We start from the raw sequence: 25,462 nt of genomic DNA on the forward strand, positions 1-25,462 counted from the left end.
TTTGCCTTTGGAATGTGTTCATTACTGGCAATGAGCCTTACTCTTATGTCATTGGCTGTGCCCCTTTTGTCTATCTTGTGTTGTTTGAGATTATGTAGGCACTCACTTCTTCACTCGCAGTGGTACAATAAAGTCATATAGTGTACAGCACATTTCAGCTCAACTACTAGGAGATAGCGTATTAGCGTTCAATATTCAAGTTATTCAACTTGTATGAGCAATGTGGCGGCCAAAAACCGAGAGGAAAGACAAATACCAACTTTTTACTCTTGGCTTATACATCAGTCATTCGCAAAACCAAATCAACGGTAACACCATCACACCAAGGAATTTACACTAAAAACATACAGTGTCTTTGTTTACACCAAGATATCATTACCAAAGGTTGTCATCACAAACCCAAGGGGGATGCGTCGGGAAATTGATCTCTTTTTCATTATGTAATCGAAATAATTACAATTAAATTTTGATTAAATATCATTCAATTTTTAAATCATTTCTCAACATATTTACAAGGCTATCAATATGAGATTGTGTCAGTCACAGTCACATTGACAGTCACATTGTGAGTACCATATTAGACAAAATTCAACCAATGATATACAGCCCCCACATGAACAAACCCAAACCCAACTAGGCTTGCATCAGATTGGACAGTAAAGTCATAACTGACTGAATCACTAATGGGCACTCTAACACCAACCCTGGACTCAAATGCCTAAAACCTCATATCCAACTTTGCTGCTTCTGGTAAGCTGCATTGTCTGTCGAAGTTTCCTTTGTTTAGTGAAAGTGCATTGATTTTACATGCCTCTAAACCACGGTAATGTAGCCTACAATAATGATAGGCAGGAAGAACTGATATTATATAGCCAATTACTTGCGCAAGTTTTTTAATAAGAATACTTAAACAATTCAGCATGTCAGAGGCAAGTCGTGTGATCTTTCCAATTTTATCTTCGGGCAGAGTCAAGATATAATTACCAGTGCTAAACTTAAAGCCTAAGAGCTCAATTGTCTGAACAGGTTGCAAGACAGATTTGTCCCAGTTTAAAAAAAGCCAGCTTTCTGAAACAATGCCACAAAAGCTTTAATATCAGCCGAACACTTATGATAAGAGTGCTCCACAAGCAAACAGTCATCAATATAGGCCACTGATGAAAACCCTGAAGATGGCAAATGACTAAAAAGCACTTTCATAGTACAAGTGAATAATTTGGTTGCACTAGCAAGACCATTAGGCAAGACCTGATACTCAGAAACTTTTTCATCCAGCTTGAATCGCAAATATTTCTTAAAATAGTCATGTATTGGTATACTATAGTAAGCTTTCTCAAGATCAACAGAGGCCAGAAAGAAATTTTTCTGAATCAATATCCTAGCGTCATGAACAGATTACATTTTAAAATGATCATACGCGATGGATTCATTGAGACATTTAAGATTTAAAATCATAGGACTCGTACTATCTTTCTTAGGAACAAGAAACACAGAGGATATAACTTTGCCTTGAACAGAATACACTTCTCTAGCTGTATCTAAATTCACTAGTTTGCTGGTTTCAAACCTTAATGTATAAAGGTCCCCAGTATTAGACACATACGAAGCTTGATATGGCAAAAACCAAGTTCAAGTTTGCACTTCCTCCAGTACATATTGGTCATGAGTTAAAGTGGACCAAAATTGATAACAGTTTTTCAGGTTTCCAGAGACAATGTTTTCTTTTCTTACATTGTTTAATTTTTTGTGCTGTTGTTGTGGTTGCTGCTGTTGCCATTGGTCTGATATGACTTCAGTAGAAACTTTCTTTTTTCTCAGGTTTCCAGAGACAATGTTTTCTTTTCTTACATTGTTTAATTTTTTGTGCTGTTGTTGTGGTTGCTGCTGTTGCCATTGGGCTGATATGACTTCAGTAGAAACTTTCTTTTTCCCCTCTTGAAATTGTTCTGGTAATTTTTGCTCAGAAAATGTTTGTTCTGACTCGGATCTTGAAACAATGCAGTGCCAGGATTGGCAACAGTCAAACAGCACAAAACAATGACATTAATAAATAGATTGACTGTAACCTATACCTAATGTCAAAATGACTGGGAGATTCTATACCGTTCCAGTTTTTTGACCTATTATTTGCTAGTTTGTCACCAAGCTCCGCTTGCTTCATAGCATTGGTCAACTTCTTGTCATCTCCGAATAGCAAATCAGTCAAAGGTACATCAGCACCACAGAGTTTTTTGAACGACGGTGCTATGTCACGCTTCAAGCTTTCTCTCTGAAACGCACAGTCAAGCACAGCAATTAATAAGCAAGTAAGAAGCTTGATAAACACCATCATTGGAAGCTGGTGTTGCTTTTCATCTACATGTATGTATTACTAATATAATTTTACTCACCCTATACATGTTCAAGCTGTAGAATGATTGTTCTATTAGTGTTAAGGCGTCAAATGATGCTTCATAGAGTCTCTCCAACTCAGGGTCCTTTATGTTCTTGCTTTGTTGGAACACATATCCGTCACAGTAGCCATCGCCATAATACTTTTGCTGACCAAGCCCCGAATTCTTCCTAATCCGGTATCTTTTTGACAGTGGTGGCAGTTTGTTGTTAATTGTAGCATTAACCTTGACATCTCTCAGATACTTTGTGTTACTTGGTGGTTTTATTTTCTCCAGCTTTGCCTTCAACTTGTTTGACGCCACACGAGTTGTCATTCTCTTATCTATAGAGCAAGCTCTTGAGCCCGCTATTTCTGGGATTAAATCATCATCCTCATCGATGCACCAATACACATCTGAAATTTTTGTTTCATCACCTGCATACCTGGTCTTATTTTGAAGCTTTTTTTCGTTTGCTTGGACTTTGCATCCTGCGTCATTTGGAACAACTTTGCCACGTCCTCCAGTTTCAGCCCAGCATTAGATGAAGAGCCTGTAGCACCATCATTAGTGCCAGTATTTCCAGCCACATCATTTTTCTTCTCATGGGAAACTGGAGGTCTCTCAACATCACTAACATCAGACATCTACAATGCAAACAAAATGCATGCATTAGTATAATATACACTGTACATGTATATAAGATTCTGATCAATGAAATAACATTGATAGGAACAACAAGCCAATCGTGCAATGGCTCAGTGCAATGTTGTTCAACATACACCACTTAACTGGATTGGTGGGCATGGAAGAACTACACATGTATTCGTTTTCTGTCAGGCAACCTGCAGTATGCGACCCAGAAACAATGGAATAAGTTTGTTGGCTGCATGGAATCACACCACAGAACTGTGCTAAGATAGGATTACAAGCATCCACCTGCAATCACATGAGATACCTGGGTAAAATTTTCATGCAGACTTAAAAACTAAAGCTTGATTTACACTCAACCAAAAACAAAACCATCACAATTTTTGGTTGCAAATCTATACATTTAGCTCAGCTTATATTAGCTGGTTAAGAGTGATCTAATCAACTTTGTTTCCAAAGCCACATACAAGAAGAATAAATGGAACCTGCCTTATAGATAGAAAACAGGGTCAATGTTCAGCTCAGTAACCAACCACCTCAGAGCACGAAGTACACAACACGGTTGAATGCTATCTCCTAGTAGTGAATGCACTCACAGTCTCAAATTGAGAGCTTTGTAATTATGTTGAGAAATAATTGACTGTAGTGGGTTTTACGAAACTGATATTAAAGAAAAAATTATAGCTTATAAATGTTATTGAACATTTCATGCCTTGCACTCTATATTTATCCATATTTAATGTATGAAAGTGGTTAATGTAACTGGTGCGACCAGCTTGCGCCTTTGTAGAAACGGAAACTTTAGAAAAACAACCTGCAAATACGCTAACACTATAGATATAATGTAACAATTTTTTTTTAAATCTTTGCTTATATAATCTAAAACATTAAAATGCCGGGCATCAAAACATTTGTAGTTTTCTCCTGTTTGTTTTTAGCGTTTTGACTATGTTATTTACCTTTGGTTTCCTTTCTCTCTTCCTTTTTACACTCTTCTTTATTCTTTGGGTTTGGCTTGACTCTGCAGCTTTTGTTCTCAGTTTACTATTATCATTATCTAGATGCTTAATTCTCTTATTAGCAAGTATCCTGCTGTGCATATAATGTATAAAAACTAGTGTTTATGTTTTCAGAATGGTTCAAATATAAAGTATCTACCAAACTTAGTAGCAGGCTAGTAATAACAACCAACAGATTATGATTCTTTTGAGAAAATATAATCTGCAACCGTGTAACGTCATTACTCAAAATCACTCTGTAGACTTAATGAATTAGTTTCTCTTAAGTGAGCCAATTTTTTCTTGTTTTTGGTAAGCACTTACGTCACAACAAACTTGGATTTCATGTAAATATATATTAAAACTTAGTAATTTTTCAGGAGCAGCCCAGTAGCAGTTGGTGACAACAGCAATTATCCAGTGCCATCTACCATGTGATGATTGAACAAAAAATGTACTTTGTATAAAGCTTACAAAACACATATAAGTTAGTTGAAACCCAGAACTGTAGAACATTATGAATCTAGTTTTTATCTTTGGCTTTATGGGACCGATTCATCAAAACCACAAGTGGGCAGCTACTACTACAGTTTGTTATCAGACTATATTCACTCTCAATAAAAAGACGGCAACGAAATAATAAATAAATAAAGAATAAACAAACGATTAAAAAGCAGTTTGTATATCACAAAGCAAATCGCACTGGCAACACCAAAGCGTTAATAAAAGTGTGAAGCTTTACAACCTCATATAGATATTTCACATTTCTTTTCTTTAGTTTGAGCTCATTACCTCTGAAACTGATATAAAATACGCCATTCTTGGTTTTTAGGTTTCTACATAGTTTTTTTTTGCTCTATGGGCATCTTACTTTTCATTATATGAATGGATTAAGGGCTATGTGAAGTCAGTCTCTAGTGTAAAATTCTCAATGTTTTGGACGGCACGAGTCGACAAGATCATTGATACTCTCAGGTGATAGATTATTTCCTGGTTCCAACTTGAGATTGCCTATGCAAGTTCTTCCCTTCTTGGATAGCTCCTGTGCTAGCGGTTTCGCATAGCTGTCAGACAATTGGCACCCTGACAAATCTAAGTGATCTAATTTTAAACCCGCCAACGACTGCAAAGGGCTTCCCGTGGCTAACCAGGTACCACCGATAGGATTAGAACTGATATCCAAACATTTTAGATGACATTGAGGCTTGGTGATTGTACTCAAAAGATCTTTCCAGGCATACATCGTTATGTCCTTGTTCTGAGATAGCTTAAGCTCTTCTACATCTTCTCCATACAACATCAGCTTCCTTACCTAATAAAATACCAACATCTCTTTTACCTATTATATTGTTAAAATTTTACTCTTTATTAATTATGCTTGTGAAAACAATGCCTCATTAACTATCTTTAAATAAAACAGAAGTGAAAGAAAAGTCTGTTTACAAAAAATGCTCAACACATCTGAAATTGTGTTTTTTATGTAATGAAATAAACTTGATACATTCTAATAGATTTGTCAAATAATTTGTTGTAAATTTCAGTATAAAGATGTATTCACTATGAAGATGTATTTTCTCATGTCTGATTAGCCAGTACATTCATTTGATATCTATTTACCATCCGTGACCATAATATCCAAGTTTTTCACAGAAACATTGGATCTGAGTAACTAACAGGATTTAGGTAGCCAGTGGATCTACTGCAGCCTTAAACTATGCGTATTTAAACATGTCATTTTGCTAGCAGACTGCATCACCTTTTTATAGCGGGACTTAATATTCACATGACAAAAGATATCTACGAAGTTTGTAAACTGCCACTCCTAGGTATGAGTGAGAGATGACAAAGCACCGAATTAAGTGATCAATCGAGCCAGTATTTAATTTTGTTATTATAATTCTATAAAAATTAATGTTGAAGTGCTAGAAACTGTTTCAAAAGTTGTAATCAATAGCAGTTTTATAGTAAACCAATCACAAACTGATTTCTTTTACACTAATAAACATTGTTAACTGTTAAGTCAAATAACAGTTTAATATAAAATAGTTTTTTGCTAAATGAGTGAAAATGTTCATGTAAACAAGCTGCATTATTATTTAATTTATATTACTTAGTAAATTAATAAGTAATAATGAATATCTGTAGTATTGATTGTATGATAGTTTTCTAGCATAGCTATAACAACGTAACAGCCAGAGAATTTTACTGTCAGAGGTTTATTGTAAATGAACATCGGTATATCACTTCCTGTAATATACTAATCAGCCTGTATAATTAATAACTACCAATCAGATGCAGTATATTACATATGCATGATATTGAAATAGCTGACTCAGCAAGTACAAAGTTGGCCCCAAAGTTGCTTCATGTGATCAAGGTATTGAACACTTACCTTCTCACACGTTGCATTCCCGACCCCGCAGTTGGATAGGTCTAGAGTTTTTAGTGCTAGCTGCTTTAATTGGGTCTGCATCGGAGCCACCTCCGTGTCATCTGATCCTTCCGTGGCTATGGAAGCCAGTGAGTCAGACCTCACGGCATCTATGGAAACACAGATTAGATAGTGGAACTCTGACATTAATTTTGTCTGTGTGCAGTAGATAAGGCTTATGAAAGCCAACTCTATTGATAGGCCACTAAAATTAAACATTTTGATTTTGAATTAAAATTAAAACATTTCATTGTAATGGTTACGAACTTTTGATTTTGTTTTAGCCCAATCAAAATTTTTTTTACCACAGTAAGAAGAAATCTTTATGAGCTACAAAGCTGAGAATTATAATAACATGCAGCATGACATATTTTAAATCCCCTTTCCTATAGTTTGATCTCGGTAAAGGTTTTGATAAACATGCATATGTTCATGATACTAAAACCTTTTTAATATCATGTCGATGTTTGATATGCATGTACATCAAAAATCGACTGAGTCTGAATGAGATCTGATTTGATTTTAAAGTTATATCACTGGCCAACGCCGACTGAATTAAAAAACTGCTTAATATTGCTGTGGCACTTTTTAGCCATAATATCTAAAAGTACTTCATCCAACATTCTATTTAGATCTCACAACTCTTTCGCTACCGAAATAATTAGATTACCATAATTAAATATTTGGTAAACTTAACATTTAGCAAGGCTTCGTATACATTGTCATAACATTTGAACCATACAGTGTATAAAAAATGTTTTGATATCAAATTCGTCAGCATAAAATCTTACACCACTGAATATCGCAAATAAAGTCACAAATGTGTTACGGGATGAGCTCGGACACTTTTTCGGCCATTTTTGCTACAGCCGCGAGTATGTCCGAGTCAGTCAATCTATCAATATCATTACAGCTTACTGCATTATTATTACTGCTACATATAAAATAGTTACTCCCAGTAGTATCATTGTTTAATAAAAATTACCCAAAGTATATGGATCTACAATTAGTGAAATCTTTGTAACTGCACTGCATCTGACACAACTGGTCTTTGGAAGAAAAGATTGGGTGAAAAAATAATTCTTTTGCAAAATGAAACTACGCTCAAGATGGGTTGTAAACATCTTTGATATTGGCTTAACGCATGCAGATAATTGTTTTCTTTCATTTACAATGTAAGTACAAGTACGATAGGCTAGTTAATTAACTACTCACTAATAGGAAACAGCTTGTATGAAGCCTACTAAAGCCATACCAAGCGACTCTTGGTTATACGCAAACACCTTGCCAAGCTGTACTACGTGGCTCGTGGTAGCGAAAGAGTTAAATTCATACCTACTGAAAGATCCATGGATATTGGCGGTACAATGCAGATACATAAACATAATAAAAATATTGTTCAAAAAGCTCAGTGCAATCATTTTACTTCAAGCTAAAATTTGGGGGTTTTTGATTTGTAAACAAGAAAGGGTTGTTAGTAGCAACTACTCTACGAGGTGAAGCGAGTGATTCTGTTAACTGTGTAGAATAAGCAAGCTATAATCGATCCAAAGGGTAGTTTGAGAGAAAGCTATTCATGTTAAGAATATAGCTTGGGATCTACGGACAACATCTTTAAAGCTATTAGTTGTGTAGCGTCTAGTTATTCTTTGCATGTTATATTCTAACATAGCACTCACCTGGACCATAGACAATCCGTATTGAATCTTTAAAAACAAATAAACTACGTATAGATAGAGATTATTCGTATTTCTTTTTTTATTTGGTTTGTTTTTCAATTTTGTTTCACTTACAGTACATCCTCGAATATAAGCCGAGTTTGAAACTAAAAAAACAGTTACCAAACTAAGGGGTCGTCTTAAACGTGCATAACTCTGCTCCTACTAAAATAAAACATCATTATGCTAACTTAATTCCACCTTTATAACTTGAATCATACTAAGCATACAGCTGGTAGCCCGTTTGTTTACAGTTTGTTTTATACCGTACTAGATGCACATGCAGCATGTCTGTCGCCACTTTACAACCGTGTCTCATCATTCACAATCTGCCATGAAGACTTTAAAACGTTTAAATGAACGATAAGATACTCTTCAGAAACACCGTATGGCGTCACAGCACCTGTCATTATGGCGTCATAGCGCCTGTCATTATGGCGTCATAGCACCTTTAATTATGGCGTCATAGCACCTGTCATTATGGCGTCATAGCACCTGTCATTATGGCGGATTGAATTCCGATTTTGAACTCCAAAAGCTTTATACAGTAGCCTATTTATTTTTAAACTTTAAAAGCAATACCATCGAAATAATAACTACATCCGGCTAATAGTAGTTTCTTGTTTAAACCAGTCTGATACTTTGAGGTAAATGAAAAACTGTTTGAGAAAAGAGGTGTGGATGATGTCGCTCTGCCCAAAGGAAAGTGCAAAATCTAGGCGACATCAGCATTGCTTCGCCTGTACAAGGGTTAAATTTATTTCCCTAAAATTCTGATTGAGTGCTTGCGCTTGAATAAAAGCCACGTGTAAGGGTTAAAAAAAGCAACGATCTGTCTCATTTTGCCTCTTTTTGTCCAACTATTGTTTTCATGATAAGAGCATTGCATGCACACATCCATAGCAGCACTTGGTTAATAATAGTACGCTATGACAGCAATAACAGTTTTTGATTGATTTGGTCTTACACAAAATCGTTTGCGTGTTTACGCTCTTCACAAAACTTTACATGCAGTTTATTTGCATTAATAGTAACATTAGAAAATTTGAAAAAATTTACTATTATTAATAAAGTAAAATAATGATAATGGCCATCATTTTCATTAATCCTCTTCTGCAATCTTTTGCTGTAACAAGTGTGTACATAGTGCTACAGTTTGTAGAGCTGGCATGTAATCAAATGTTTATAAATTTGCCATTTTATGGCTGTTTTTAGGGTCGGTTTATATCCGAGAATATACAGTGTGAGTGAAAAATAGTATGATACCAAATTGAATGAAAGTAAATGACAATTTTCTGTCCATAGTAAACAAACGTCTTAACCTCTCATGAACAGACAATTTCTATGTTATAATAAATTTAGTCTACTGCGGTATAAACACTAGTTTGATGGAGATTGACAGTTTTGATAGAGATTGATAGAGAATGACAAAATAAGTTAGTTTGCAGTAAACTATTTACTGTATTACCTTTGATGCTTGTGGTGGCCAACTCCTTTGCTTGCCTGTGAAGATTAGAATTCAGAAATGCTTTCTCTGCACGAGTTGAAAACTCAGTGACTATGCTTGCCACAGCTGCATCTCTAAGATCTTCATTGTCTCTCAGTCTATTCAATGAGCGTGCAAAAGAAATGGCTGATATTAGTCTAACGCCCGGTACCGTAGGTGTATAAATGACAGATTTTAGCCTAATCTCTGATACCATAAGTGCATAAAAACAAGGTCATCGCTAGTGTACATGAGTAATAGCTATACATTCATGGTTACTTTAATGACTTTAAGAAATATATTTTATTTTGACTTAGCTTCTTCAAACATATTTTTGACAACTTTCACGATTTTTAACATGACTTCGTAACACTGAGTGATCATTAAGCCAGCCCATCACTACCTGTGGTTTTTTTTAGTTTTACATGAATATTGGCTTATATCGGTTTAATCTTTAGTTTCTGTCACATATTTGGTATCATAAGTCACTTAAACTGGAGCCTTTGCCCCCCCCCTACTTGAAAGGAGGTTTTGTCTAACGATTCATCACAGTTGATACCAAAAATTGTGAATACACATAAAGATTAAACTAAGAGAAGAGTACAGCACTTACGAGAATATTCTGAGTGTTGGAGCGTGTTTTGACACCATAGCGACCAAATGCTGCACATCATTGCTTGTGAGCTTACAGTCTGCTAATAGCAGCTCCTACAAGAAGTACATAGAGAAAGGTTGGCTCCTAAAAACTACACCTCAATTCACCAAATTCTCAGGAAAACCATATATTTTCATTGTCAGAATTTTGCGTCAGAGTTTAATAGAGACAATAGCGATTCTAGTTAAATTTGTAGCCTTTTCATCATCTGTTAACTCAAACTAAGTTTTTGTAGGCGGATTCCATAGACTGCTGCTTATGTTCTATAACTTAGAAATCTTATTGTTCCTGTACGGTGTTTATATTACCATGTCTGAATAGGAATATTTCTCCTCGACCAACTTTACACCTAAACATTTCTGGTCTTATCGGTCCCTTCTAATCTTTCCTCTTTGCAATCCTTCATCTCGAACTTTTATTTTGCTACAGTAATCATGGACCCTAGTAATCATGGACCCTAATAATCATGGACCCTAGTAATCATGGACCCTAGTAATCATGGACCCTAGTAATCATGGACCCTAGTAATCATGGACCTTAGTGAGTTTCTCTCCTTTTGATTTGCATTGTTGCCTTTTTATTACTTCAACTTCTTTTGGACCTATCGCTTCATCATCATGTTCAGCCCATATCTGTTTTTCGCTGTCGACCAACCATTTGCTTACAAGCTCGAATGAAGGCTTCAGTATTTTTCTTCTAATATTATTTTAACTTGTTATTCATTTAACAGTATATTTTACAAACTTTTGTCAAACTCGTGTTTAATAGATTAAAACCACCAGCATTGTGCTGTTACAAATGAATTCTTAAAGTTACCTCCAAGGATTCATTCATTTCAGTAGCGGCTGAGAGCAACTCAACTACTCCTGCCAAGTTACAATCCGTCAGCTTTATTGCTGTTGTCTTCATCTTACTTTTCAGTAGTGTGCAAAGCTTCTTTACCTAAAATCATTTAGAACCTCCTGTATGGTACAGAGTCCAGTCTTATTTTGCAGCTTTAGTAGGTCCCATAATTAGACTATCAGACTATTGTCCTAATAATTCTCCATCAACGTATAAGGTTGATCAGAAATGGCAAATTTGTACAAGTTGGACACAAAATTTTAAAGGTTTCATGCTTGGGTTCATGCCAAAACCAGAGATGAATTTGTCTCTGCTGATCTATGCGATCTGAGATGAACTGCCAGAATGCCTATGATTACTCATTTTACTTGCTGACTAAGCAATGCCTCTTATAAGGATGTACAGTAGACGCTCCTATAACTTATACCTCCTATAACGCAAACTCATGATAAATTTATATATAAATATATTTATTTATTTAACAGGATATATATATATTTATATATATCCTGATAAATAATTTATATGAAGTTTTCGCTTCCTACTACGTAAAAAATTCTATATAACGTAAAGTGTCAAGTCGGGCGAGTTCTCAAATTCGATTTGAATGTTAATTTATCTCGCAGCATTGGCAAAAGAAAAACCGACATACGTGTACCGTCATATATATATATTATATATACAACTTTCGCAAAAATCTAATTTGTCGGGATAGATTTTCAGGTGTTTCGGCAAACCAGAGAGTAGGATAGCTGCGCAAATACATATTGCAAATACAATTGTTCACAAATACAAAGGCGATCAATTGGTGCAAGGGTAACATCGTCGGTCTACCAATCTGAATGTCATGAGTTGAAGTATCGTCAAACTCTCTTTTATCCTAACCTTGAACCCTGGGTACAGGTAGACGACAAGCGGGTAGTACCACTTTTTGTGAATTACTTTGATTTGCTTTTTTGTAGATGTATAAAATAACTGTTATTAGTTTAACTTTGCAGGGTAGACTTTGATGTTTAGAAAAAAATAAGTGAATCATTGTGAATCAATGTCGAAGGTGTGATCAATTTATTGTGAAATTACCTCAATCATGGTTTAAAAAACCAGTAAGATTGATCATAAAAAGGAGAAAAGTTGTCGATGCAAAATAATATTGCTGCAGTTACGGTACAGCACACAAATCAAAAGGTTAAGTCAAGTTTTTCCATTTTGTATGCCGAAACAGCTGGGTTTAGAAAAATCTTGGCATGGATTAGGCAATTTACATGTATTTTACTGTTTTCATAACGTAAAATCCCTATAACGTAAACATTCGTGGAACGAATTATTTACATTGTAGGAGCGCCTACTGTATAGTAGAACATTGTAAAAATTTTATAATTTTTGTGCCGCTAAAATAGGAGATTTTGCCTTCTTGCCTGTTTTGTTTTTTAATCTAGGAATTTCCAGGGTGTATTCCTATACTATTAACTTTATACACGGGTATTATATGCTTTTTCTGTGTGAAAGCAAAATAGTTTGACCGATTAAGGTGAAACCTAATAGGGAAGGTTAAAGAAACATAATCTAATTAGAGAGTGATATATTTACTTTCTCTTTTCTATAACAAGATCTATTAGTAAGTGAAATTCACTTTATTTAAATACATTTGATTTAAATGCCAAATTCATAAAAAAGCAGCTTGGGTAGTCAGTTCGAAGTTCAGTTATAATGATGTCAGATTCTCAGTTAAAATGATGCTGTTTCACATCCCTAAAGGAACAATGATATTCGCGTATTCGCAAATAAAATCAACATTCATTTAAAGAGTATATTTAATTCCATCAGATTTACCATTTATATTCAAGAGGAGATAGTTTTCTGTCAGATTGAGTTTTGCAATGTCTATAACATATCTCCGATACTGCTTTACATTTAGAAAAATTATGTTTTATATATGCTGGATGTTCTCAAGTTAAAAGTTCAAAAGTTCAGCACTTATTCACACCATTATTATTATTACAACAAAAATCTCATTTGTCTTTATGGACTTTTGATGTTCAATAATTTGATTAACATGTCAGTTGAATATAAAAACAAACTTTTTCAGATTTTATATTTAAATTACGAAGATGTTACTTAAAATTTTAGATTGTGATTAAGTCTAAATGAAAGCTTCGTAATTACCATGTTGCTATTGTTATCATGTTTTATTATTATGTATTATTTGTTGTTGTTTGAATGGAATGTGATTTGAACATGTTCATTTAGAATTGTAAGGATTGTATCTTTACTAAAATTAAACATAATTAAGAATCAGTGTCGCTGTTATGGTCTTACAGAAAATGCTGAGTATCCATGCTAATTTGGTAGAAACCACAATTCAACTTTACTGTCATGACATTTTACTGATTAATAGGTTTTAGCAATACGTACGTAAGCCTATCAAAAAAATTAAAAAAGAATGATGACACACTGGCTATTACATTAAAGGGATATTAGGCTGTCTTAAACAAAGTTCTTTAAAAATCCTTTAAATTTGCTGGGCAACAATGCATTGCCCGCTGTTTCAACTTTTGTAGTCAGTTTCATTGGTAGTCAGTTGCATAACTGAGGTGACAAGACTTTGTGTTGGTTATTGATCTGTCAACAGCATGCCAAACGATTATAACTTGTTTTACAGGCCAATTACTTTAGTAAAAAATGAACGAACCTGCCCGAAATCTTTTTAGCGAGACATTCTTGTCATTACACCTCTTCTAATAATACTGAAATTTGTAAGAAACGGAAAGTCTACGAAGAAGTTTCTAGATGGCATTCATATACATATTAATGCACTATTTTCTTAAAACGAAATACTTATTTAGCGCAGACATTTTGCCTACCACTATATCTAAGGATTGGTCACATGCTAGCATGCGACTGACTTGTTTTATAAAATATTTTACAGAGATATTGGTAAAGGGAGAGTGACTCCTCCATGTGGAAAAGAAAGAAGGAATAATTTTACTCTTTAGGTGACGAGATAGTTTTTTTGACACCCACATGGTATTGACGTATATTTCTAACTATGCTTCAAAGTTTTTAATTGTCAATTACAAGACGGGCCAAAATATATTTACTGGTCAGAGTTTCTATTAAAATTAGTCCTATGCCATTATTGCATTATTGTTTGAAATTTAATAGTGGCTCACTTGCTGTAAGTTAGTGACTTGGGCAAATGGTTTTTAGCTGGCGCACACCCTTGCATCATACGTGAGGTCTATAATCAGACGGATAATTCTGTTTGATTATGTAATAATTAGTATTGATCAACATCTACTGTTTGGCAATTATATTAGTCCCATTATTACTGTTTGCACAGTGGTTTGGTGTAAACAAACAGCCGTATTTTTTGTGTCACTGAGAATATAATTTTTGCTACATGTATGCAACAGGAGCTGATCAGATTGGGAGGCCACATCAGAAGAAACTTTTATAGAGTGTGCCAGCCATGAGGTGCATGCCAAAAGGCACATACAACTAGTGGGTGATATCATGTGTTGCGCTATGTTGCCTTTTTGAATATAAGGCAGTTTTATTGAGGACTGCATGTTATTTTTTATTCCTAATCACAATTGAAAGCTCAGGGTTTCAGTGAAAGCGTAAGAAAGCAATAGCGAAAATAACAATGTTACTCTGTAAATAATAATAATAAATACTCTGTAAAAGTTACTCTGTTACAATAAAAGAAAAACAGGCTGAAGTCTATCGACGAAAAAATTTTGGACTATTCACACAGCTTAATCAAAATTTAATTGTAAATGTGTAAGATTTTTTTCAGTGGCGCGCTCTTTGAGCATTCCTTGTTACCATGGTTACTAATGGTCTGCTATACAAAGGGCTGGCAATCAAGACCTGGAAACATCAAGTGCTGATTGCTTTAATCTGAATACACTTTCTCAGCAGAGACCCAATTTATTGCCATCTCATAAGACTGGAAATTTTGTGGTAGTCTCTGAGGAGGCTTCCTCAAACTTATAGATTGTTTAAAATTATGTAAAAGGAGTTTGTTTTTGCTACGGTTGCTTGGAGAAGACAGTTTGTTAAACAAATTATATGCTGTCTTACACCAATGACATACAGCTCCCCTGTATATCATTGCTTACACGCAGTTTCTGCCAAAGTCAAACCATCAGGTGTAGGCTGCTCGGTGTGAGTTAACACACTTGTTATCAGCAGTTTGTTTTTAATAAAACAAAAACATACCTAAACAGATAGCTAGGTTATGAAGTCCGCCTTCAACGGTCTATGTGGCTATAACGGTCAAGAAAATACCTAGGTGAGGGTTGTGAAAGCAACTCCTCATCCGGTCGAGTACTTTGAAGGATTTCAGAACACGTAAATTTTATATACCCTAACTTAAAACGACATCCGAGCTTACTGCTGGACACTGTAAGGTGAAGTCTCTGATACGCCTTCACTCACCGAACTGTTTCCGTATTTTTATTCTGCACACGTATTTAGCGTGCAACTTACCTACTCCCTAACCTGCCTCCTAAGGCCCTAACGTACCTACTCCATAATTTACCTACTCCCTAACCTACTCACTTCCTAACATACTCCCTAATGTACCTACTCCCTAACCAACCTACTCCGACACAGAGAACCATCATTTTGGTGTAGAAGCTCATTTACTAAACTGAAATTTCCGAAGCTCTAAAATTTTTCATAAAAAATCTTGAAAGCTGCTGCATCAAACACTGATTTTTTGTGTGGTTTGTTAGTACCCATCTTCCAACTAGTGCAAAATTTCAAGTCTCTAAGTCCTATGTCACTTTTAGTTAAAATAGGTTTTTGGCTGTAGCATCCTCGATTAAACTAAAAAGGCTATAGAATATACTCTATGGCCCATCATTTTGCTGTCTTATCAAGCTAAATGTGTTAAAAACCTTTTCATAGTTGCCTATTAAATACGGTAATAGGTTGGCAACAAAACATAAATTTATTTGTGTAATGCGCTGTGACGTTCAAGATGTAATATGTTATTAAGAAGCACATTTAATTTTGTTTATCTGATTTTGTTAAATAAGGATATCACGCTTTTTTACCATGAGGTGATGAAGCAATGTTTTCTTGTGTTATACCGAAAGGTATCTTGTCAGACTTGGAAAGTATGTTTAAAAATATATCATGCCAGGAACCAGCATGAATAATATGTTCTGCTTGCATTTTATAATACATAGTAGGCGTTTTTCTTAACAAGGCGAAGGTCTTTCCTTTACAAAATGCAAGTAAACCTGTTTACTGATAGTTTTAAACACAAGACGCTGTAGAATAAATTGATATTATTGAAAACTCATAAAAAAATTTTACAATGTATCAAACAATTGTAATAAATTTTAGTTTTTAGTAAGTTTTCATTTTTTTCAAATTTAGACAAATTTTAATTTTTTTCTCAAATTAATTTCAATGGTTATAGTAAAAATGATTTTATTTGATCAAAACTAATGCCATCCAAGCATTATACACACCTCATCCTGATTTAGGCCAACTAGGTGAATCTCAGACCCACAATTTTTCAGAGATTCCTCTAATGAAGAACCTTGTGGCAGTCTAAGTTCACCTGCCGTGTCTCTAACATCTTCATGAAGACTTTCATCGCTGCTTGATAATGTAAGTGAAGCTGCAAACCACAAACACAAAGCACAACAATTATAAGCCTTTTCTACTCACTATTCGCCATAATAAGAAGGAAGATAGGAAGAAACAGAAGCACATGAAATACATGAATTGCTTGGTTGTTAAGCATTGAGCTCATATGCTGCAATCAAGCAATTCTTTGAAAGAAAGAATAGAAGAGTAAAGCCATAACTAGAATACAGTGCAACTTTATACAACATTTATTGCAAGCGAAGCATTATTTCACACAGAAAATTATGTGGAAGCATCGCTGATATACCAATCATATTGAAACAAGTCTAAAAACAACAACTGAGAGAAGATAATTAGAAATGTACAAAATTACTTGAAATGCTGCCATACAAATGTGTTAATTTTTTAAACAAATATTTAGTCATTAAATCAAACCTGTCCTGAATTTTTGTGTCGATAATGTAATGTCTAATCCTAATATCTATGATGGTTACCAAAAGGTTATGCAAGGTCGGAGATTTTGCACCAAAGTTCGTAAGATGTATATCAAAAGCAATCTTGATATCTACAAACAGACGTAAAAAAGTAGTATGTTGCCATACAGCCTTGAAGGCTTCCGTGATACTGTCATACTCACCAATCTTGAGCCACTGTCATGAGGCGCAATTAATCAACGAAGAGCGTCATATCGAATATTACTATGCACAAAAATTCATGAAAGCTGCCTTTACCTTGATGTGCTGTAAAACTCTGGCAAATATCAGAAGAGCAGAATTCTAATTTTGTACATTATATTTAGATATTAAATATTGACCTAAATTGAGAGATGAAAAACATTATACATAAAAAAGCAACAATAATAAGAAACCATATCAAAAGCTCCTTGGTCAGCAATGGCCTTATGTTGTACAAAAGATAGGTGTCTGTCTGTAATAAGGATAGAAGAGTCCACGGTAGCCAACTAAGTAAGAAATGATTAAACTGACTTTCTAATAGCATCTAAACAGGTATTCTGCATGCAAACTGGCAGCTATGGCTACATAGCTTACAGAACATATGCTTGTCATTCTGGAAAGCTCACAGATAAATGATTATTAACCTCTGGGAGTTGTAGTCTCTGATTCTGTGCTACTTAATCCTAGCAATCCTGCCTGATCATCCGTGTCAGTATCTATATCATCATCATCACTTGAAGTCGTTTTTGTAGTTTGACTGCGCGGTGTTTCAGGATCTACAACGATCGGCACAAACTAAGCTTATTATTGTGAATTGAGGTATGGTCCTTTAGACTCTTAATTATATTGTTCAAATATTTTATAGTGCTAAAATGACATTTAAAAATTTTGAATTAAAATAATACCTAAAGCTTTGTTTGATTCTAGCTTTTCTTGACTCTTTCGATCAAACTCTTCAGAAACTGATTTCTTTGTCATGGGTTCTTTAGATTCTGCCAGTTGCGTTTCCGATTTTTGTGAATCACTTTCGGACCATGACGACTCCTCTGGTTCTGAATCCTTTTCTGCGTTTGCTTTTTTTACATCCGCTTTTTCCAAATTTGTCTTTGACTCAGACTTTTTGGATTCTGAACTTTCCGATGATGTCGAATCACCATGTTCCGACTCCGTCTTCTCTGCATCTTTTTTAAAATCTCCATTATCCAAATCTTCTTTTGAATCTGATTTCTCTGAAACTGTCTTTTCTGAATCTTCTTTTTCTGAATCGGTTTTCTCTGAAGCGGGCTTTTCCAAATCTCCATTTTCGGAATCTGCTTTTTCGGAATCCTTGTCTGACCTCGCACTAACAGAAGACTGAAAGGACAAACTTCTCGGCGGCAGTGGAGGTTTGCTGACAATAGGTGTTTTTGATCGCGTTGGAGAAGAGGCAGCTGAAGATGTTTCATCTGAAGATGTAGTTGCATCTGTTTCTGGTTCACCACGCAGAAACCTATTGAGGATGTTTCTGCCGACATCTGTTATTAGCGGATTTCCAGGTTCGATGATGACTGCTCTTAGGGTTGGTCGGTCTGCGTACCACTGCTTCACAATAGCAGTAATGCTATCATCTGTGAGATGGTTATTTATAAGTGAGAGGTTGTTTATAACAACTCCTGATGAAAATTTTAAAGAAGAGACTTCTGCGCCAAACAATTCCTTTACGAAGGAAAACTCAACAGATGAGAAAGTTCGCCATGAACTTGAGATGGCCTCGCACAGCATTCGCAATGAATCTGTTGTTATCTGTAGCAAAAAGTTGTAATTGTTGTAGAGAAAACTTGCGAAACATTTTGAAACAAATCATTTGAATAGTTTGCTAAGACATGATAATTGCTCTAGAGTTGTAGTCATTGTTGAATATGTATTTCTGTTAATAAGTAGTTCCCAGTTGATCTAGCAAATGCACTCACGTGGCTAATAGCCATTTGCTTCAGCCTGCTCCCTTGGGTTCGGATAAGGTGGGCGAGGTGCTCCAGGCCATCACCGGGGTTCAATGTCTCACCTTTAATCAAATTAATGCAAATAACGCTATGCGAGATGACATATTGCAATCAATACAACTAGATAACAAATTTTGAACTTCTAAAAAGCATCAGACATGCTTATGAAATATCACTTCGGCGAATATAAATACCATCAACTCAGCACTGAATTTAACAGCTTCGATCCAATCAATCAAAAGATCCAATCAATAGATCAAATTCAAAACCTTTAAACACCAACTCAAAATATGCTTGCCTACTGAAAATACTTTCCTCGCTGATTAAAATCTGAGCTTAGATAAAACTCACCAACAGTGCAATTGCTCAAGTACAGGGAAGTCAATCGTACTTCACTTTCCTTTAAGGCTTGCAGTACCGGTGAGACACCAACAGGTGTTATATCTGTTCCAGTTAGCCTGTAACATTCAAGGTTTTGTTATATGTTCTACTTTTCATTATTAATGTCATTACATTAGTCAAGTTATGTTCACTCATTATATGTTTTAAACATTAGGTTGAATATTTACAAAATTATGTAGCCATGAGGATGAGAAAAGTGATTTTGCAAACTTGCAACTACTGTAGGTAATTTTTACTAAGTAATTTTTATTGTGTACAAATTTTAGGGAATTGTATGGTGTTTTTAACATTGATAGACCAATCATGCCAAAACTTAATAAACCGCAAAAGAAATCTTGTTCCAAGCCACCTTGTCATCACACTACTATCCATCGTTTTTTTTGACGTCATCAAGTCGTTTGCGCATGTGCACGTTCACGAAAAAGCCGCCATTTTTGTAGAAAACGATCATCTTTCTTTGATTTATTTGTACTTTTAAGTGATGTTTTGATACTATAATAAAAAATTGCAAACAAAAACATCGTTTTCAAATTATCATTGCAAAAGCTTCGTGTTTCTAACGAAAAAATTGTCTATAAAGATGGCCGACAACGATAAAATGACATCACGAAAAAACAAAGGATTTGTAGCTTTCTGTTGAATAGCCCCAACGCTTAAATCATGTTTTGGTGAGTGCTGTATAACAAATTACTGGAAACCACTTTAGAATGTCTTCCATTGGAAGACCAGTCAAAAAGTGAAGTCGTCTCCTCACCCGAAATTTACTAGCTGATTTGTTGCGCAACCCTAAAACGTGAGAATATTTTACCTGAGGCTCATAAGCATCTTCTTAGAAGAAATTAGGTTTGGCAATGCTAGCCCTCCACTCAGCTCGATCTTGTTGTCCGTTATATCCAATTCCTAAAAAACAACAATAGAAATTATTCACAGAATTGGAGTTGGTACACAAGCATAGGTTTCAATGGTGAACACGAGTGAGCTTTTCTGTTAGGTAAATAGACATTTAGACTGCTTAAACTCTGTAAAATCTTTGGAAATAATGACAGCGTTTGGTTCTTTTGGCAGTGAGAACATAGCACATAATACCAGGACTAGAGTACGCTGAAAATATTACACCGATTTGGGAAGGGTTGATATACTGGCGGAAAGGATAATGAATTGAGCAGGACTTCGCGTGCCTCTTTATTTGGATAGCTCAATAGTTTTCATCATTCAACTTTCAAAATGAAAAACTAGTTACTGTCTTAAAGCTTATGCTATCCAAAATACGAATGATAAAATTATCATTTAAAAAAGGAATTTGTAAGAACACCTAAAAGAAAGATTTTTCACACTGTTGCTTGGTTTTTAGTATGCTTCTGCAAAGCAGCGATGTTCCTGAATTTAATATTTCTCAAATCTGAGATTTATTTTAAAAACCTGAGAATTGGTAATGATATGATGATGTTCACGAAATAAACATTTTATGAGTCCTTAGAGTAAGTTTTAAATGCTATGCTACATGTACTTGTTCAACATTTCGAGCATATTCACTCTTTTTTGTAATGGCACTAAAATAAGAGTTGCCTACTCATGTATTTTCTTCATCAATGGGTTTTTTTTACACCAAAACGGAATTATTGTGTTTACCTAGAACTACGGAATACTGTTGTATGCTACTATAATGTATAACAAAGATTTAAAATATCAATTCAATCAGTTGAATAGAAGCTGAACATTCCTGAATTAATAGTTAAATGTTGATTCTGAAGTTTTTAAATAGAATCTGTTTTGAATTACAGATGCTTTTTAGAAACTGATAGCTACCATTTTTAAGCACATACTAATGGCCAAATTCAGCAATGAGTTTTGGTGCCAATCAATTGGCTGGTTGAGGGTCAGCATGAAAGCTCCCATTAATCATACAATTTCAGTCCCATATTACTACTTTACTTATCAAAAGCTGAATACTCAACATTTTTATATTATAGGTACTAGTACCCTGGCAGACCCGCACGCCATAAGAGATTGTCATGTGTAATAACTCTGTGCACAATTATTCTTAGATGTTAAAATGTGGTTGAGTGGGGCAGATGGTAGCGTGCTTGACTGAGATTTTAAATATCCAGGTTTGATTTTCGTGTGGTGCAATCTTTTTTCCTAATGCTCTTTGCGTGGCTACAGACAGACAGACAGACAAGTGAACACGACTCTTATTATAGCAAAGATTAAAACAGCTTGGTGATTATAGCATAGGCCTATGATTGTTCCTGTCTTGAAGTTCTCCTGATTTTGAGTGGCACTGGTTGAAACCTACACATGTTATGTTGTCCATTGAAGTTGCTATCAATCGGACATACCTGCAATGGGCACCCAGATTTTATCAATGCGTGTGCGATTTCTGTAAACTCTTGAGAGTTGAGTCCGCAGGCAGGCATGGCAAGTTTCATCAAGTCATGATTGTGTGACAAGATCTCTATGAGCTCTCTAACCTGAAGTCAGAAAGTGGCGCATCAAAAATCACAAGAGAAAAAGATCCGCGCTTTCGAGTATCTCAATTGTTTGTTGTGGCCATTGCGTAAAATAAATTAACTACAGCCAAACTCCTATACAATTAATTCAATCCAAAGCCTATTTTGGATGAAAGATCATTTTTAAACATACTGAAATTTGTTTACACCAAACTGCAGATCGAAAATCTATGATAACTTTTAATAAATATATTAGATAATTATGCACTAAACGCACTATATCAGAGAGATGTGAGAAGATTTGAAAGAGGTCATCGATAAATAAATAGTTGTTAATCTTATTTAGCTTCTAGCCAGTCGTATGAAAGCGTAGGCGTGACGATGCCGGAAGTATATGGTGGTAAAGGGGTGGTAGAGACACCCGGAGTAACGGACATTAACTTACTTTAACCTAAATTGGACAGTTTACACTCAATTTTATTATATTATTTACACTTTTCTTTGAAATTGTTTTCTTCTGCCGTTTTACTGTCTCAAGCTGTGATGCTTTAAGAAACTTTGAAAATCATATTTTTAAAAATCAATTCTGTTTAACATTCAAACATTTATTTGAAATTTCTATTGTAGTTGTAAATTCAAATCATAAGCCAATTGGAAAAAAATGTTTGTGTGTATTATTATTTGAAACAATTATACTAAAATATCTGATAGTTATGTAAAGTTTGAATACCATTTTATCTGACATTCAAAGTGCAAGAAGTTCTGCGTGGTAAGTCAAAAAGTGCAAGCTGTCGCCAAGTAGGCTGCAACTCTTTTACAAACTGAACAATCTTCATAGCTGTTAGATTTTTGTTGACTACTCCATTCCAGGCGATTAATTGTAAATACTTACTGTACCCATGCATCCTTTCACAACAAGCTTGTCTCCTGTTCTAGAACATTCCATAGCAAGAGCGGTGGATAGCTTATAAAAACTATTGGCTTCGATTGGTGGCACTTGCATTTTGGGTGCTTCTTCTGTTTCTACTGAAGGTTTCAGTTCAATTGGTTCCTCTGTTGCCTTAGCTTCAACGGTCCCAGTCGATTTTACAGTGTCGTTAGAGCTACTTGACGAGGTGGATTTGGCTGATTTTTTTGAGCTTGCTGATTGGATTGATGTTTTGGAATGGTGGGACTCTTCTGAACCATCCGACCTGATAGACCGCTGAGACATGTTGGAACTTGTCGACTTGTTTGACTTGGCTGATCGATCAGACCTCATGGAATCACTTGACTTGTCAGACTTATCGGATCTGTCAGACATTACGGAGTCTTTGGACTTGTGTGATGTATCGGAGCGGTCGGACTTTATGGAACTTGTCGACTTGTGTGATGTGTCGAAGTGGTTGGACTTAATGGAACTTGTCGACTTGTCAGACCTACCGGATCGATCTGACTTCTTGGAACCTTTTGACTTTTTAGACTTATCTGATCTGCCTGACTTTACGGAGCCTTCTTCATACTAAAAACCATAAACTGCGCTGTGAGAATGACATAAGTGATCAGGGTGGTATGAGGCACTCAAAAGTGCAATAAGCCACCATATATTAAAATCTTAATCATTACTATTACTATTCAAGTACAAAGAAAGAGCCTTCAAGTGATCTCTTTTTTCATCATGTTTTGTACACTTTAAGATTAAGTCAGTAAAATCTAGTCTTCTTGATTCAGTCATGGTCTGCGGTATGGTTAATAAACTTCTTACGAATTTACTGTAAAAGACCTGAGGAATAGTCAAGGCTAATTTGTTCAGCAAACAGAAACTAATCAGGTAATTTTCACAACCATCAATTTTAGTACAGCCGGTCAACGTAACCTTCTTGAAGATTTCCTAAGGTTTCTGATACACCAGACTGTTGACTTACTAAGCTTGTTCTTTGTTCTATGAATGACTCTCGCGATTTAGTGGAGCTACCAGACTTTTTTGAGTTTTCAGACCTTCGGGAGTTGTCAGATCGGTCAGAACGTGCAGACTTTGATGACCTTGAGGATGCACTACCATCTTTATCAGCTAAAAAGATGGAATCAAACTAAAAGAACAGAAAAGATAAAATGTAATTTAAAGCGTATTATTCGTCTTCAAAATCCACTCCAGAACCATCTATGGTAGTTTTAAATTTTTTTCTAATTTAGCAAGAATTTATGTAAATAAGGCAATCTAGCACCACGGCCATTAGGAAGGATGAGATAGACTTCAGCTATGAACAAAAAATTTGAACGCAAATGTTTTATTACCTTCGCATTGCAACTTTTAACTACGTGGTGGATAGACAGCTGTAGGGCCAAACGTTGATTATTATTGTGCATTTATTTAGGCTTTACAACGTGAAAGCAAGAATAAGGTTAGACAATGTTTGAAAACTGAATTACTGAAGAAATACAGAAAAAACAAAATTAAAGAAAAGAGAAAACACTAATAAAAATATATACAAAGGGATATCCATAGACTAACCGGGCATATTGATGCATATGTTGCGAGTAAAGAGTATTGCAGTGAGTAAAATAGGTGAAGTGTGCTTAAATTATAGGATAAGAGCTGATCAATCTTAGAAAAGAAGCTGGAAATGTGAGGGAAAGCACAATGATTTAGGCCTGCCACCATACAAACCAGCTTTTGGGGACGATGTCTTGGCAGCATTTTTTGCAGGTGAATCCCTGCTCATGCTTTCCAAATAGTGCTCAACAATCTCTTTAGTAGTGACTGGAGTGAAACACATAATGGTCGTTATTAACAGTCAAGAACTGTAATGTTGACCTCTAGAGTTTAGTCTTAATCGGTATTAAACGGAGAACAACATATTTTTAAACACTAGAGGTATTTTAGTTTTGAATTCAAAGCGTTGCTTTTATGTCTTACTGGTAATGTATCACAAATTTTAACGGGTATTTAGCACAGTATTGGGACTTGGCATTAGAGATCATCCGGGATAAGAAGGAAAGTGAAAGGCAATTACAACTAAGCAGCAAGGAAAACTGAGGCTAGTGACAGTACTCTCTAAATATAAAGACAGATAGCCTTAGATATCATTACATGTGGATATCCTATCGGGTAGCATTACCCTACGCAACATAAAATTAACATTCCATCTAAAATTTATATATTCATTTTGACCAATTAACGATGCTTACACAGCATGTGTTATAACCGTCATAGTATTGGAAGTTTGTATTGGTAAAAAGAATCACCACAGCACTTTTTTTTAGTACCTTGGCTTTTTAATGATAGAACCATAGACCTATTAGATATATTAACTATACTGTTAGCTATACAATTAAGTATAGTTAATAGGTCTATGGATAGAACTAACACAAATAATGGAAACCTCTACCAACTTGACCCTTTTGCTAATGATCTCATACAGCTGGGAAATGC

The 25,462-nt window shown here is 35.1% G+C and overlaps 2 protein-coding genes across 2 annotated transcripts; both read right to left on the bottom strand.

Annotated features, from left to right (window-relative positions):
• Positions 1 to 4,949: 4,949 nt before the first annotated feature.
• LOC137387965 (uncharacterized) lies at positions 4,950 to 17,831 on the bottom strand. Its single transcript, XM_068074482.1, has 7 exons — positions 17,789 to 17,831; positions 16,644 to 16,795; positions 11,128 to 11,253; positions 10,270 to 10,364; positions 9,639 to 9,775; positions 6,414 to 6,562; positions 4,950 to 5,333 (listed from the first exon to the last, which is right to left on the bottom strand). Exons 1-7 carry the CDS (start codon positions 17,829 to 17,831, stop codon positions 4,950 to 4,952), a joined length of 1,086 nt encoding a protein of 361 aa, XP_067930583.1.
• On the bottom strand, positions 17,698 to 24,548 carry LOC137387966 (dentin sialophosphoprotein-like). The gene is made up of 9 exons (XM_068074483.1): positions 24,542 to 24,548; positions 23,955 to 24,100; positions 22,943 to 23,551; positions 21,940 to 22,071; positions 20,409 to 20,500; positions 19,550 to 19,656; positions 19,169 to 19,260; positions 18,125 to 19,001; positions 17,698 to 17,995 (listed from the first exon to the last, which is right to left on the bottom strand). The coding sequence occupies exons 1-9, from the start codon at positions 24,546 to 24,548 to the stop codon at positions 17,859 to 17,861; spliced, it is 2,199 nt and encodes a 732-aa protein (XP_067930584.1). The 3' UTR covers positions 17,698 to 17,858.
• Between the last annotated feature and the right edge of the window lie 914 nt (positions 24,549 to 25,462).

This window comes from Watersipora subatra, chromosome 2, assembly GCF_963576615.1.
Source record: "Watersipora subatra chromosome 2, tzWatSuba1.1, whole genome shotgun sequence".
Taxonomy (NCBI): Eukaryota; Metazoa; Bryozoa; class Gymnolaemata; order Cheilostomatida; family Watersiporidae; genus Watersipora; species Watersipora subatra.